The following is a 15512-nucleotide window of genomic DNA, read 5'->3' as shown; positions in this document are numbered from 1 at the left end:
TGTAATTTGTCAATTACCTTTTCTGTATCAATCAAGATGATCATGTGATTTTTCTTGTTCAATTTATTAATGTGGTTTATTGAACTGATTGATTTTCTTGCGTTGAACTACCCTTGCATATCTGGGATAAATTCACTGGATCATGGTATATAATGTGCTTTTGGATTTGGTTTGCAAGTATTTTGTTAAGGATTTTTGCTTCTATAATCATTAGAGAAATTGGTCTGTAATTTCCTTTTTTCATAGTATATTTATCTGGCATTGGTATTAGGGTGATGGTGACTTCATAGAATGAGTTTGGTAGCATTCCTTCCTGTTCAAGTTTTTGGAAGAGTTTGAGCAATATTGGTATTAAAAGGCCTTTGAATCATTGTTCGAATTAACCTGTAAAGCCATCTGATCCTGGGCTTTTAATTTTGGGGAGGGTTTTGATGATTGTTCCAATCTCTTTACTTGTGATTGGCTTGTTGAGGTTTTCTGTTTCTTCTAGGGTCAGTTAGGTTGTTCATGTGTTTCTAAGAATTTTTCCTTTCATCTATGTTGTCTAATTTGTTGGGGTACAGTTGTTCATAGTATCTTCCTACGACCTCTCTTATTTCTGTGGAGTCAGTGATGACTTCCCCCCTCTCATTTCTGATTTTATTGGCATCATCTCTTTTTTTCCCCTTTGTCATCCTAGCTAAAGGTTTGTCAATTTTTTTCTTTGCAAAGAACCAGCTTTTGGTTTTGCTGATTCTCTGTTTTTTCTTCTCAATTTCATTTATTTCTGCTCCAATTTTTATTATTTCTTTCCTTCAGCTTGGTTTGAGATTAGTTTGCTATTCCTGTTGTAGTTCCTTCAGGTGTGCATTTAGTTCTTCCATTTTTGCTCTTTCTTTTTTTTAAATGTAAGCATCAAGGGCTATAAATTTCCTCCTTAACACTGCCTTTGCTGTATCTCATAGATTTTGATATGTTGCTTTCTCATTTTCACTTGTCTTGAGATAGTTACTGATTTCTCTTCAATTTCTTCTTTAACCTACTGATTGTATTTAAGAGCATGCTGTTTCATCTCCATATAATTGTGAATTTTCCATTTTTCCATCCAATATTGATTTCCAGCTTCATTGCAGTATGATCAGAAAAAGTGATTTGTATATTTTCAATCTTTTTAAAAATTTATTGAGACCTGTCTTGTGACCCAACATATGGTCTCTCTTGGAGACGTATACATGAGCACTTGAAAAGAATGCATACCCTGCTCTTTTGGGGTGTAATGCTCTATAAAGTTAGGTCTAGTTCATTTATCATGTTATACAAAGCCCACCTTTTCCTTATTTATCCTCTGTCCAGATGTTCTAACTAATGTTGAGAGAGGTGTATTGAAGTCTCCAACTATTATCTTAGAGACATCTATTTCTCCATTCAGTTTTGCCAGTATGTGTGTCATGTGTTTTGGGGCAAGTTAAATTCATAAATATTTATTATGGTTATTTCTTCTTGGTAAATTGCCCCCTTTATTAATACATAATGACATTCTTCATCCCTTATAACCGTTTTGCATTTAAAATCTATTTTGTCCAGAAGCAGACGTGGCTCAACTTATAGAGCATCTGTCTACCATATGGGAGGTCCAGAGTTTGAACACAGGGCCTCCTGGTCCGTGTGGTGAACTGGCCCACACACAGCGGCAGCGTTGCCGTGCGCAAGGAATGCCGTGTTATGCAGGGGTGTCCCCCACATAGGGGAGCTCCATGCGCAAGGAGTGCACCCTGCTTTGAGCCACCCCGCGCAAAAAAAGTGCAGCCTGCCCAGGAGTGGCACTGCACACATGGAGAGCTGACGCAGCAAGATGACACAACAAAAAGAGACATAGATTCCTGGTGCAGCTGAGAATGCAAAAGGACACAGAAGAACACACAGCGAATGGACACAGAGAGGAGACAACGGGGGGGGGGGGGTGTGTGGAGGGGGAAATAAAATAAATCTTTAAAAAATAAAAAATAAAAAAAATAAAATCTATTTTGTCCAATATTAGTATTGCTACTCCTGATGTTTATTGGTTATTATTTGTATGGAATATCTTTTTCCAACATTTCACTTTCAACCTGATTTTGTCCTTAGGTCTGAAGTGAGACTTTTGTAGACAGCATATAGATGGCTCATACATTTTATCCATTCTGCCAGTCTATGGCTTTTGATTAGGAGTTCAATTCATTAATGTTTAATTTTATTACTCTAAAGGCATTACTTACTCTGTGCACTTTATCCTTTGACTTCGCATTGTCACATCTTACTATTGTCTGTCTTTTTACCCTTTAAACTACCTGTGGCAATTTTATATTATTTTTGAATTCCAAAAAGAGATATTATGTTTTAAATGGTCTGTTCCTCTGGGCATGATGTCCTTTGACTGATTTAAATTCAAAAGCTTTACGTTTACTTAATTATGTTAAGATTAGGGCCTTCATTCAACTATATCATTACGGTGTGCGGGCTTCAGTCCTTGCCCCCTTGGTGGGCTATATAAACAGACACCCAAAAGAAGCAGATATGGGAGAACACAGGAAGCAAGCTCCATAGACATGGAAGAGGACCCTGCAGCCCTGGGAAAATGAGACATTTGCCTGATAGCTTACAACTGACCTTGGGAAGAGACCATAGCAGCTGAGTCCACAAAGAAACAAGCCTTCCAGCCACTGCTGATACTCTCATAGACATCGTCTGACATCTTGCTTCAACACATGGCAACAGACATTTGGTGAGAAAGGACAGCTGGACTCTTTAGGGCCTTGTAACTGTAAACATTTTTTTTCAGATTTTTTTCCTTTATTTTCTTTTAAATGTTACATTCAAAAAATATGAGGTCCTCATATACGTCCCACTCCCCCTACTCCACTCCTCCCACATCAACAACCTCTTTCATCATTGCGGCACATTCACTACAACTGGTGAATACATTTTGGAGCACTGCTGCACCACATGGACAGTGGTCTACATTGGAGTTCACACTCTCCCCCATTCCACCCAGTCGGTCATGGCAGGACACACAATGTCCAGCATCTGTCTCTGCAGCACCACCTAGGACAACTCCAAATCCTGAAAATGCACCCACATCATATCTCCTTTTCCCTCTCCCTACAATCAGCAGCTACCGCAGCCACTTTCTCCACATCAATATTATAATTTCTTCCCTTACTAATCACAGTAGTTCCCCAGCAGAATACCAGTAAGTCCATTCTAATCTATACTCTATTCCTCCACTCTGTGGACCCTGTGATGATTAAGTCCAGTACCCCTCTACATCAAGAGGAGGCTTAAATTCCACATGGATGATGGATGCAATTCTCCTGCTTGCAGCTGTAGGCACTCTTGGCTACCTGGTGTGGTGGTTGATCTTTTTCACCTCCCTGTTAGCTGGCCAGGGTAAGTCCAAAAAACCAGAGGGTAGGAGTTGCAAGTCTGCTGAGGCTCAGGGCCTGGCTATCACATGGACAGTCCAGAGATTCAGGTCTCCTGAGTATACACCAACCCAAACACCAACCACAGGTCTGGTAAAAGTAACAGAAGAGGCATGTGTAGAAAGGTCATATCTGAGTCCCACTCCATCACACTCAGGAACACAAATTCCAAAGTAGGGCCAACTGACATGGTCCTGAACTCCAGAGCCATCTGCCATGACCATAGAACCTGTGGGTCTCCAAAGCCCTCAGGAGAACCAATACCTGGGTTTCTATCTACTTTAGCTGTCTCTGCTACCCTGCTGAGCTTTTATCCAAATAAACACCCTTTATGAAAGCCAACAGATTTCTGGTACTTTCCATCAGCACCCCTTTTGGCTGACTAATACATTATCCTTACTAATAATCGTCATTTCTACACTCTTCTCCAAGTCTCTTGCCCTCTTCTTTTAGTTTTAGGCTGCAGAACTCCCTTTAGTATCTGGTCTTTTGGTAACATACTCTCTCAGCTTTTCTTTATCTGTGAAGACTCTAAACTCACCCTCATTTTCAAAGGAGACTTTTGCCAGATACAGAATGCTTGCCTGGCAGCTTTTCTCTTTCAAAACCTTAAATATCCTGCCTTCTCATTTTCATGGTTTCTGTTAAGAGATCAGCACTTAGTTTTATTGAGGAGCCTGTGTATGTGATGCATAGCTTTTCTCTTGCTGTTTTCAGAATCCTCTCTTTATCTCTGGCATTTGTCATTCTGAATGGTATGTGCCTCAGAGTAGTTATATTCAGATTTATTCTGTTTGGGGTGTTGTCCTCTTGCATATTATTCATGTCTTTCATAAGGGCAGGAAAGGTTTCAGTCATTGTTTTCTCAAATATACTTTCTGCCACTTTTCCATTCTCTTCTCCTTTGGAGACACATATAACATACATGTTTTGTGCTGTCATTCAATTTCCTGAGACCCTGTTAAAATTTTTCCATTGTTTTCTTGTCTTTTCTCCTGTCTTTTTCAAGTTCTGATGTTCTGTCCTCAAATTCACTTATTCTGCTATTTCTAATCTGCTGTTATATGCTTCTAATGTATTTTTAATCTCACCCATTGTGTCTTTCATTCCCATAAGCTATGCTACTTTTCTTTGCTTTAAAATTGCTCTTTATATTCACCTAGTGTCTTCTTAATATCCTCTATCTCTTTAATCATATTTTTCTTCAACTCCTTGAATTAATTTTGGAGATGCATGTGATTATCATTGATTAGTTATTTTAAATCCTGTGTCTCATCAGGATTTGTGATTTGGTCTTATGGGGCCATCTCTTCTTGTTTCTTAGTAAGGCTTGTAATTTTTTGCTGATGTCTAGGCTTCTGATTATGTTGGTTAATTTACTATGATAGCCAATTTCTCTCTCTTGCGTAGTGATTTTGTTTCATGTCTTGTCTTTGATTTTTGGTTAAACTTACTCTAAATCTTTAACATTTCCTAGCTTAAGTTATTAAAATAGGGCCAGGAACCTGCTAATGGGGCACAGTTCCAATCTAAGGGGTCTGGGATGATAAAGTCCAAAGAGTGTTTTTTCTTCTTACAGTTTCTTAGCCTGCCAGCAGATGGAGTTCTTTGGTGAGTTTTTACTTCGACATGTCTCTTTCAACCTCCACTTGCCCATGATTCTGGTCTTACTAGAGCTGTGATTCAAAGCAGGCTCAACTGGTCATATTCACTGAAGAGAAACCACTCTCTGCTCTCCACTACACCCTCCCTTTTCGCAGGGAGGAAGATATCTGTTCCTCTCTCAGTTGGCTGCAGTGAGCCAAGGGTTTTATCCAGGCTGTTTTCCCTGAGCATGGGGGGTGGGCACTCTTCCTGGCAGTGGGGCTAGTAATTCACGGTTTTCATTTTGGCTTCATCATCCCTCTGTCCCTGGACATCCTGGACAATGTGCCACATCCTCCTAGTCTACAGATACCCAAAGTAGCTACCTTGGACATCTTTCTTCTTTCCTCCATTGTTTTGTAAGAGAGTGAACCTTGTCTACCTACTCTGCCATCTTCCCAGAAGTCAAGACTCACATTCTTGATATCAAAATTTACTATAAAGCTACATTAATCAAGGCAATGTAGTACTAGCATAAGTATAAACATATATATCAATGAAATAGAATTCAAAGTCCAGAAATAGACCCATAGTTTGGCTAACTGATTTTCAACAAAAGTGCCAAGACAATTCAATGGAGAAGAATGTCCTTTCAAATGGTGCAGGGACAACATGAACCCTGAGCTTACACCATATAAATATTAACACAAAATGGACCACAGCCCTAAATGTAAGAGGTAAAACCATAAAACTCACAGAAGAAAACATAGGGATAAATCTCCGTGACCTTGGATTTAGCAATTTATTTTTAAATAGGACACAAAAAGCAAAAGCAACCAAATTAAAAATTTACTGGACTAAATAAAAATGAAAACATCTTGCCTCTAAGAAAGTGAAAAGACAACTTATATAATGGATGAAAATATTTGCGAATTAGGTATGTAATAAGGGTCTAAAATCCAAAATATATAAAGAATTCCTATACCTCAATAATAAAAAGATAACCCAATTTTAAAAATGGGCAATGGTTTTGAACAGACAATTCTCTAAAGAAGACAAATTAAAAGATGTTTGACAACATTAGTCATCAGATGAAACACAAATCAAAACCTCAATGAGATACCACTTCACACCTACTAGGATGGTTGTTACTTAAAAAAACAGACAATAACAAGTGTTGGTGGGGAGCAGATGTGGCTCAAGTATTTGAGTGCCTGCTTCCCACTTGAGAGGTCCCAGTTTGGCCCCTGGTGCCTCTTTAAAACAAAACAAAATAAAAATACAAACAAGAAGCAAACATGAAAAACCCCAGTCAGGGGAGCGAATATGGCTCAGTAGTTGAGCGCCAGCTTCCTGCATATAAGTTCCGGGATTCAGTTCCCAGTCCCAGTACCTCAAAACAAAACAAAACAAAACAAAAAAAAAACAAGTGTTGGTGAGGATGTAGAGAAATTGGAACCTTTCAGTCTCACTGGTAGGAATGTAAAATGGTGTATCTTCTATGTAAAACAGTTTGGTGGTTCCTTAAAATGTAAAAAATGGAATTTTTATCTTATGATCCAGCAATTTCACTCTTAAGTATATATCTAAAAGAATTGAAAACTGGGACTCAAACATACTTTTATGCCAATGTTTATAGCAGCATTATTTACAATAACCAAGGATGGAAACAACCCAAATGCTCAGCAATGAATAAATGGATAAACAAAATGTGTTATATTCTTATATGGAATATTATTCAATCCCAAAGATATGAAGTACTGATCCATGCTACAATGTGGATGAATTGCAGAAATACTATGGTAAGTGAAAGAAGCAAGATAAAAAGGTCACATACTATCTGATTCCATTTATATGAAATATCCAGAATAGGTAAATCATAGAGTCAGAAACAGATTAGTAGTTGCTAGAGCAGAATGGGGAGTGACTGTTTAATGGGTAGAGATTTCTTTTAGGGGGTGATGAAAATAATTTGGAACTAGATAGAGGAGTTGGTTGCACAACATGGTAAATGTGCTAAATACCAGTGAATTACATATGGTAAATTTTTTTTTTAAGATTTATTTATTTTGGGAATTTCAGACTTACTTGCTTTCATGTTTCTTACCTTGGAGAGATTTTATACCATCCAGTAACCTATTCTGAAATACCTTGCCAGCAGCTATAACAATAAAGGTACAGCACGTATCAGGTATTCCTAAAGTTAGTTATTGGGTAACTTCAAGATAATTTAGATAAATTTTAATGATGTGCCTGAAATTATGTACCAAATTTCTTCATCAAACAAAACTAGGGCAAGAGAAAGAAATTGTCTAAATATGATAAATCTATGTATTGTTTGGTAACTGAGGCAGTTATGAGGGAGCTCTACGTGGAAACATTCCCTTATCTTGTTTCCCCTTTGTCTTCTCTAACTTGTCTTTTTCTTTCCTTTTACTATACCCCTACTCTCCATGGTTCCCCCCATTTTCCTGTTTATGACTCAGACCTGCCTGTGACCTAAACGGGACATTTTCTTGGGCCCTGACCTAATCAGTGCTTATGGCTGGAAAAAATTTTGGCTCTGTAATGATGGGGAATTTATGTTTTTTAATCATTTTCAGCACTTTTAAAAAGAAAATAAAAGTAAAATTATAAAGTTTTCACACAGGCTTACAAACTAACCTCCCTAGAAAGCCTCAGTGACATATATATGGCTCACCATCAACTGGCAGGGTTTTCTTCTGCAGTTTTATACGTTCTGTATCTGTGAGCTCAAGCCCCATGTGTTCCAGAACTCTCTCCAGATCATTCACATCAACTTTTTTAACTTCCAAAAGACAGAAATGTTAATGCTTTAGGAGATTTAAACAATCAAATAGTGCCAAACAATGGTAAAAAAATTCCTTCTTGCCTAAAGTTAACATCCGTTATCTGAGGAAGCACAAGGGTAGAAAGAGACATATTCAAGTATAAGGAGTTAAGATGACACCATATATTAAACATAGTCTGTAAATTTTCATAAAGAGAAAACTGTATTGAGAACAAAGCAGACAACAAATTTGGGGTCCTAATTGGCCAGTGCAGTAAGGTCACAGAGATGGGAAATTTATATATTCTGCCTATAATTACTATAATTACCTTTTTATATGAAAATTGTAATTTTCTACACACAATAATAAAAATATTTGTATCTTATCAAAGCTTTATTTTCCTATTTACTGTGTAAATTCTAATTTGAGGTCATTAGATAATGGTGAAGAGAGCTATGTTGCTCTACTTTAAAATAAATCAATATGGGAACTGTATTTTATGCATGATTTTTCTGTAAACCTACAACTTCTCTGATAAAAAATAAAATAAAATAATAAAAAATAAAATACATCAGAATCTCAGATAATGCAAACACAAATGCTAGGTATTAAAAGCAAGTGTTTCATTATAAATATGTATAAAGCTACAATGTATGCATTTAGGTATACTGAAAGGAAGCGGACTTGGCCCAATGGATAGGGAGTCTGCCTACCACATGGAAGGTCCACGGTTCAAACCCTGGGCCTCCTTGACCCGTGTGGAGCTGGCCCCATGTGCAGTGATGATGCGCGCAAGGAATGCCCTGCCACACAGGGGTGTCCCCCACATAGGGGAGCCCCATGCGCAAGGAGTGCACTCCGTGGGGAGAGCCGCCCAGCGAGAAAGAAAGTACAGCCTGCCCAGGAATGGCACCGCACATATGGAGAGCTGACACAACAAGATAACACAACAAAAAGAAACACAGAATCCCGGTGCTGCTGATAAGGATAGAAGCGGTCACAGGAGAACACACAGAGCAGACAACTAGGGGTGGGGTGGGGGGTGAAGGGGAGAGAAATAAATAAAAATAAATCTTAAAAAAAAATATATATATATATATATATATAAAATCAATATAAATACAAAGATCTACTTTATGTAATTTATCACTCACCAGTAAAAGGTTTCAATCCTTCTGTTAACATTTTCATGTCAACCTTCTCATTAACTATAAGAATATGTAAATTAAATGTTTATATGACACTGACATGCAGATTTGTTGGCTATGAAATTTCATCCTACTTTTACCCCTTCAAAAACATAAGACACATGAAGAAAAAAGTAATAAATATGATATCATTTCTGTGAGATTCAAGTCAAGATCACATTTATAGCAATAAGTCTGTTTCAACAATACAATTTTGATTTACTGAGTTTTACTTTCAGAGTTTTGAGATTCAGGTATTCTCTTTTCAATGGATATCTCTCTTTAAGAGATCTTAAAGAACTAATTACTAAAAATAAAAATATTTATATTTGGTACACCATTCTACACTGTTTCAATCAATTGGATATTTTAATATAACTATCATCAGTTCAATATTTTCCTGCCATTTTCACTGGCCTGGGTAGACTTATTTATTTCCTTATCTTGCCCGAGTAAATTATTAATAATTTTGAAGCCAACCTCTCTCACTTTCATTAAAACCAGGTATTTTTTATGGTAGTTTCTCAATAGATGTTCATAAAAACTTGGAAATAGGACCTAATTAAACAGAATTATCTTACAAATAGGCATTTTTTTCAGCACCTCCAATATATACTACCAGGAAAATGTTTTCTCTTTTGTTAATAACAAAAATATTCTTGATTTTCACTTACTTATAAAAGATAAATATTTTAAAACATAAACTCCAAGGAAATATCATACGATAAAAAATTGAAAAGAAATTTACCAAATAATAGAACAAACACTTATTGAGTCTCTACCTACTATCAGGAAAGTTGCCCAAGCAAAAAAGCAAGCAAAACAAAAGAGTAATTATAATTTGCTAAATCTTGTATGAGAAGAATCTTTGTTACTCTGTTATACACCTATCAATGCAGAGTAGGTCAAATTTAATTCCTATATTAAAAGCAATTATAGACCAGGAAAGTATGGAAAAACTGCTAGTTCTATTGGGCAATACTTGATTTGGCTAAACTTTGCCTTCTCTAATATATCTACATATCTACCCAAAGAGGAAACCTGTGGCCTGGAAGAGTAGCTCAAGAGTTTACCAGCCTGAGCCACTTTCTGGGAGACTTAGGCCCAAACCCTAATCCCTTAGGAAGTTTCTTCTTAGTCTCAAACCCAATGTTATAGTCTCTGATGTCTATAACATGCATGAGCAATGGTTAAAATAATTTAGTTATAAATTTTAATTATTCTGTTCTTTCCCAAATATCTATTTTTACTTCATGTATATCTTTTAACCACAGACTTCCTATGCATTTTAGCTGATATTGCATAATAATAATAATGGCAATAATAATTATTATTATTTTATTTTCAAATGTCGGTCAGGAAGAATCAATAATAGGAGGTAAGTCCTATGGATGATCGTAGTCTCAATAAGGCTACAAATCTTTTCCCTAAAATTTAGCTCCACAAAAGCTGTTTTAACACCATAAATAAGCAATTCCTTTATAACTGTACATGGGTCTCTTTAGCTAAAAAAGTATTTTTCTGGTGTGAAAGTTGATGGCTTTACATCTAGATTTGTATTTTTTTATTACCCTAGAGAAAAGACAAGCTAATAAAGAGTACTTTACGTTCTTTATTGGTGGATCAAAAGTATGGAACAGAAAATGGAAGAATTCATTACCAAAAATACTTCTTAGAAAAAAATCTATTCTGCACAAGAAGAAAAGGAGATATGATAATGATGTAACCCAAAAGGCATCTGAATAATAGGAACAAATGATTTACCTGGGATTAGCAAGTTGTTAGGAACTATTCTATGTACACATTTCTTGGCTGTACTGAAATTTTAGCCAGGTTAACATTTTTTATTTTTTAATATTTATTTTGGAATTTTTTTTTCTTTGGTTTACTGTACTTCAGCTCTAATTTAGTATTTGCTAAAATTAAGAGTCTGTTTCTATTTTATCAAAGTGGAATTGAAGCCTGGAAATAGGACTGGGACCATGTAATGTGGCTCAAGATTGTAAGAATCTAGGCAATTGCATAAATACAGGGATGATTCCATATATTCTGGCCAGTATGCTTCATGGTTCCCAACCCCCATTGTAGCTGATAGACTCTGCTAGTGTCTATGGTATAGGAAATGTATCCCACAACTCTCCTCTTTTTCTTTCTTGTCTATGTAAATTGATGGAAGGAAGATAATTTTAATACTTTTCCACTTTTAGCAATGTTTTCTCTTTCCGTTAAGTCTTTCTGGTTTTAAATTTCTTCAATTTCATGTCCTTCACAATTGTCTTTTCTCTAAATCTTTAGGTCTAACAATAGACATACTAATATTCTAATATTGGTACATGAAAGAAAGTGCTGAAATGTAGATTTTTAAATACCAAGAGAAAATTAATTTACTGTCAGCATATATGCTTCTCTAAGTTCTTCTAGAAATAACATTTTGGTACAAAATAAGCACATTTAGAGGTTCCTATAAGGAAGTTCATAATCTCAGACAGTCCTGAGCAATTCAAATATATTTTCCCTGCTTACCATCAGCTGGCAGGTTTTGTTTAAGGTCACTGGTTTCCTTTTCTGTGAGGTTTATCTCCATGTTTTCCAAAAGAGTGTCCACTTTATCAACATCAACAATCCCTCCTTTAGAAAAAGAGAAAAATATGAGCAAAACCTAATTACTATATATTAACTATTTCTAGGGTATTATTATGATAATAATGTCCAAAGACTAAGGCCCAATAAGGTCTTGTTAAAGTGTACAAAGAATGTCAATATCAGAGGTAGAATTAGAATATCTTCTTTTGATCTGGTTTTTGTTAGCCAAACAATTGAACATCTGTTTAGCAATTTACAGCAAAGGAGAAAACAAATCTGAGGAGTTTGACAAATAAGTAGTGTTAACTTTTGTTTTCTTAACTCCCAGATTCTCCACTCTTACTAAAATTTCTGATTTGCTTTGATTTCTACCATTTGTTTTAATTGTTGGCAAAGTATCTGATAATTTTTCCCTGCCAAATATTGTAAGATATCTAGAATGTAGGACTAGTATCCATAATAGAAAATGCAGGATTGTCTGCTAAGATATATTCAGATCTCTAGAAGAAATATATATATACAGTGTCAGTGTTTTAAAAGGGTGGAAGGAATCACAATTTAATAATTAGAAAATTGTGTAAATACAAAACAAAAGGATTTCACAGTCACATACATTACTCTTATGCCTTTCATTTACCTTTAATGGATTTCAAATCATCCATCAGTCTCTTCTGATGTACCATTCCATTAGCTATAAAAAAGGCACAAATTGGATCACAAGAAGGGATGTGGAAATTACACTGTAATTTTAAAAGCCATAATTTTAGAAAGGCACACTTCATGATTTTCCCTAAAATATTATGATTTAATCCCAAAACAATAAAATTATAGAGTGAGAAAAGTTCTTAATATGACATATCTACCTACTCATGTTTTTTTTTTTTCTCAGTTTTTCCTTTTTTCCCTTTTAGTTCACTCCCATCCATTCAATTTATTTTCTCATACTTCCCAGCTTAGTCTTGGGAACACCTTCTCACTAGTTACAAAATAAATAATAAGCAATTCATTGTCCTTCTGTCACAATTAGTGAGGGATAGGGTAGATTATTCACAAACTAAAAATTAAATAACATAGTTGGGCTTTCTTTGTAAAGCAGAACTATCAGAAATTCATGCTAAAAGTTTTTGATATTATTTTTTTAAATCGGCCAGCAACTGTGGCTAAATTATGAAAGTTCTCACAAAAACATGCACAACTCTAAGTTCCCTTAAACACTATACTATTATTTGAAATGCTTACTATCAACTGGCAGATTGTGCATTAGCTCCACTCTTTCTTTAGGTGGGAGCTCTAGTCCCATATTTTCCAGAACATTTTTGGTATCACTAATATCAAACTCTTCTCTTTCAAAAGGTAGAAATATAAATAAATGAGAATTATAAAATAATCTAAGAATTTCAATTACAAACACACACAAACGTCTATGCCTGTCCTGCATTGACTGCAGCCACTAGATGAAAAGCAGAGGTACAATGAGACCCACACATCTCTATCACTAACCATCTTGGAAATAAAATTTATTTTCTTATCCCTAGTAAAATGGGGTAATTAAAATAATAGTGATAAGTACATATAAATGAGGTTTAACTGTCTCTTGGTAATGATATTGTTTAGTGATATTGTTATAAGTGATCAAATTTATTTTTCAAACATTCTTTTTATTATGAGATCACCTACATATTTTTATCTTTAGTGAACCTATTTTGTACCTCTGATTAGATTGTTTTTCTGCAGTCATGCATGAGGAAGTATAGCACTGGCAAAATGTCAAAGAGTAAAGAAAATGCCATCATGACATTACACTGAAAATTTATTGCTAAATATAGATAATCTAAATCCAAACTCTAGAGATAAAATATTTCCACAATACAAATGGTAAAGGAAACAATAAATACATTATAGGAATAACTCAACAAATTAAAATTAGGGTAAAAAATTAGGATCTTAGATACAGAGTATTCTCTCACTAACCTGTCACAGTTTTCACTGCATCCATCAATTGATTTAAATCAATCTTCTTTTCAGCCTCTTTTCAGGAAAATCCATAATTGAGAGGCAGATAATCAAAAGGAGTCATAGAAAATATATTATGTAAGTTTGGAAATAGAGTCTAGGCAGATATTTACAAAAAACATATAGGTAGGATAATACTCAATGGTGAAACATTCCACTCCTTTCCCCTAAGATTAAGAACAAGACAAAGCTTGTCCACTATTACCTCTTCTATTCATTATGCATTGGAAATCCTAGCCAGCACAATAAGGAGAGAAAAATAGACAAACATTACATATACTGAAAAGGAAGAAGTGAAAATGTCATCATTGGCAGAAGACATATAATGTAAGTACAAAACCCTATGGAATATATATTTTTAAAACTACTTCAATTTGTTAGTGAATTTAACAAGGTTGTAGTATACAGGATCAATATTATTTCAATTATGTTTTTATATACTATATATAATAACATACTGTATTATTATGGTATTATATTATTATAGCATACTATAGTATACTATAAGGTAGCATTTATTATCATATAACACTATATTACATAGTATTCTAACATACTATTATACTATTATAATACTATAATATTATATTATAGCACACTATATTAATATAGAATATATTACATATATATGGATATATACACATATATTACATATATAGAGATATATACATACCCATGAAAAAGGATATATAAGATATATGAGAATTTATAAAAGACTCCTAAAATAAACAATAAGGTAATCCAATAAAATGCCCAAAAAAGAATATGTATAAATGGTCAATTTCCACACAAAAATGTCCTTAACATCTTTAGTCATCAGGGAAAATAAAATTAAAATTACAATAAAATGTCATTTTACACACACTAAAATATTTGAAAATAAAATCTGATAACACTAGATGTTGGATAAGGATGTGGGAGCACCTAGAATGCTCATTTGTTACTTTTGGAAGTACAGAATGCTACAATTCCTTTGGAGACTAGTTTGTCAGTTTGTCACTCTAAGATCCAGTCATTATTCCTAGGTATTTATCCAAGGAAATGAAGATAAAAGTCCAAAAAAGATACATACACAAATGTTCAGGGCTGACATTCATGATAGCCTAAACTGGAAATAACTCAAACATCCCTAAATAGGAGTATGAACAAATTGTGCTACATTCAGATAATGGAATACTAAGCATCAATGAAAAGCAATTAAGACTAATATATGCACCCACATGGATGACTCTAAAAGACCTCATGTTGAATGAAGTCAGATACAAAAATATATACTGTATGTTTACATTCATTTGAAGTACAAGAAGAAGGAAAACAAACTCATAGTGACAGAGGTCAAAAAGTCATTGCCAGGGTTCCACTTATGGAATGGCACAAGTAAGGATCTCCATGGACCCACTCTCCAGTGAAAGTAGTGAAAATTATTTTTAATAATCCTAAAACAAAAAGCAACAATTTTAGGTCTCTGGAAATGGTCCTAAAGAACAACACACTGAAGAGAAAATTGACTTCACTAAAATAATTAAGCCAGTCACTACACAACTAAGCAAACTACAACAACTCAAGAGAGGGCGGGAAACCAGTATCCATAATTGTTACAATATGATATCTAAAATATCCAGTTTCCAAAAAAAATTATGAGACATGCAGAGAAACAGAAAAAGTCTCACGCATTCATTGAGAAAAAAAGCAAACAACAGAAACTACTTGTGATAGCAGTCAGATGCTGTATTTAGCAGATAACAACCTCAAAGTAGCATTATAAATATGTTCAAAGATCCAAAGGAAACCATATTTAAAGCAGTAAAGAAATAAGACAGTGTCATCTTACATAAAGAAATCAATAAAAATCCATAAATAGGTGTATGAATATCAATAATATCAATAAGAGACAAATTATAGAAACAAGAAAC

General features: G+C 34.7%; 1 protein-coding gene across 1 annotated transcript in view; it reads right to left on the bottom strand.

Moving 5' to 3' along the window:
• The window catches only part of LOC111760565 (uncharacterized), a 187817-nt gene extending 174209 nt beyond the window's left edge, over positions 1 to 13608 (bottom strand). The window contains exons 1-3 of the mRNA XM_071210908.1: positions 13558 to 13608; positions 12224 to 12277; positions 11527 to 11631 (exon numbers count right to left, since the gene is read on the bottom strand). Of these exons, the coding sequence (XP_071067009.1) occupies positions 11527 to 11631; positions 12224 to 12277; positions 13558 to 13582 (184 nt within the window). The 5' untranslated portion in view covers positions 13583 to 13608. The remainder of the gene's footprint in view (positions 1 to 11526; positions 11632 to 12223; positions 12278 to 13557) is intronic.
• Between the last annotated feature and the right edge of the window lie 1904 nt (positions 13609 to 15512).

Source organism: Dasypus novemcinctus, chromosome 21, assembly GCF_030445035.2.
Source record: "Dasypus novemcinctus isolate mDasNov1 chromosome 21, mDasNov1.1.hap2, whole genome shotgun sequence".
In the NCBI taxonomy this organism is placed as follows: Eukaryota; Metazoa; Chordata; class Mammalia; order Cingulata; family Dasypodidae; genus Dasypus; species Dasypus novemcinctus.
This window is presented reverse-complemented; position numbering and strand designations above follow the sequence as displayed.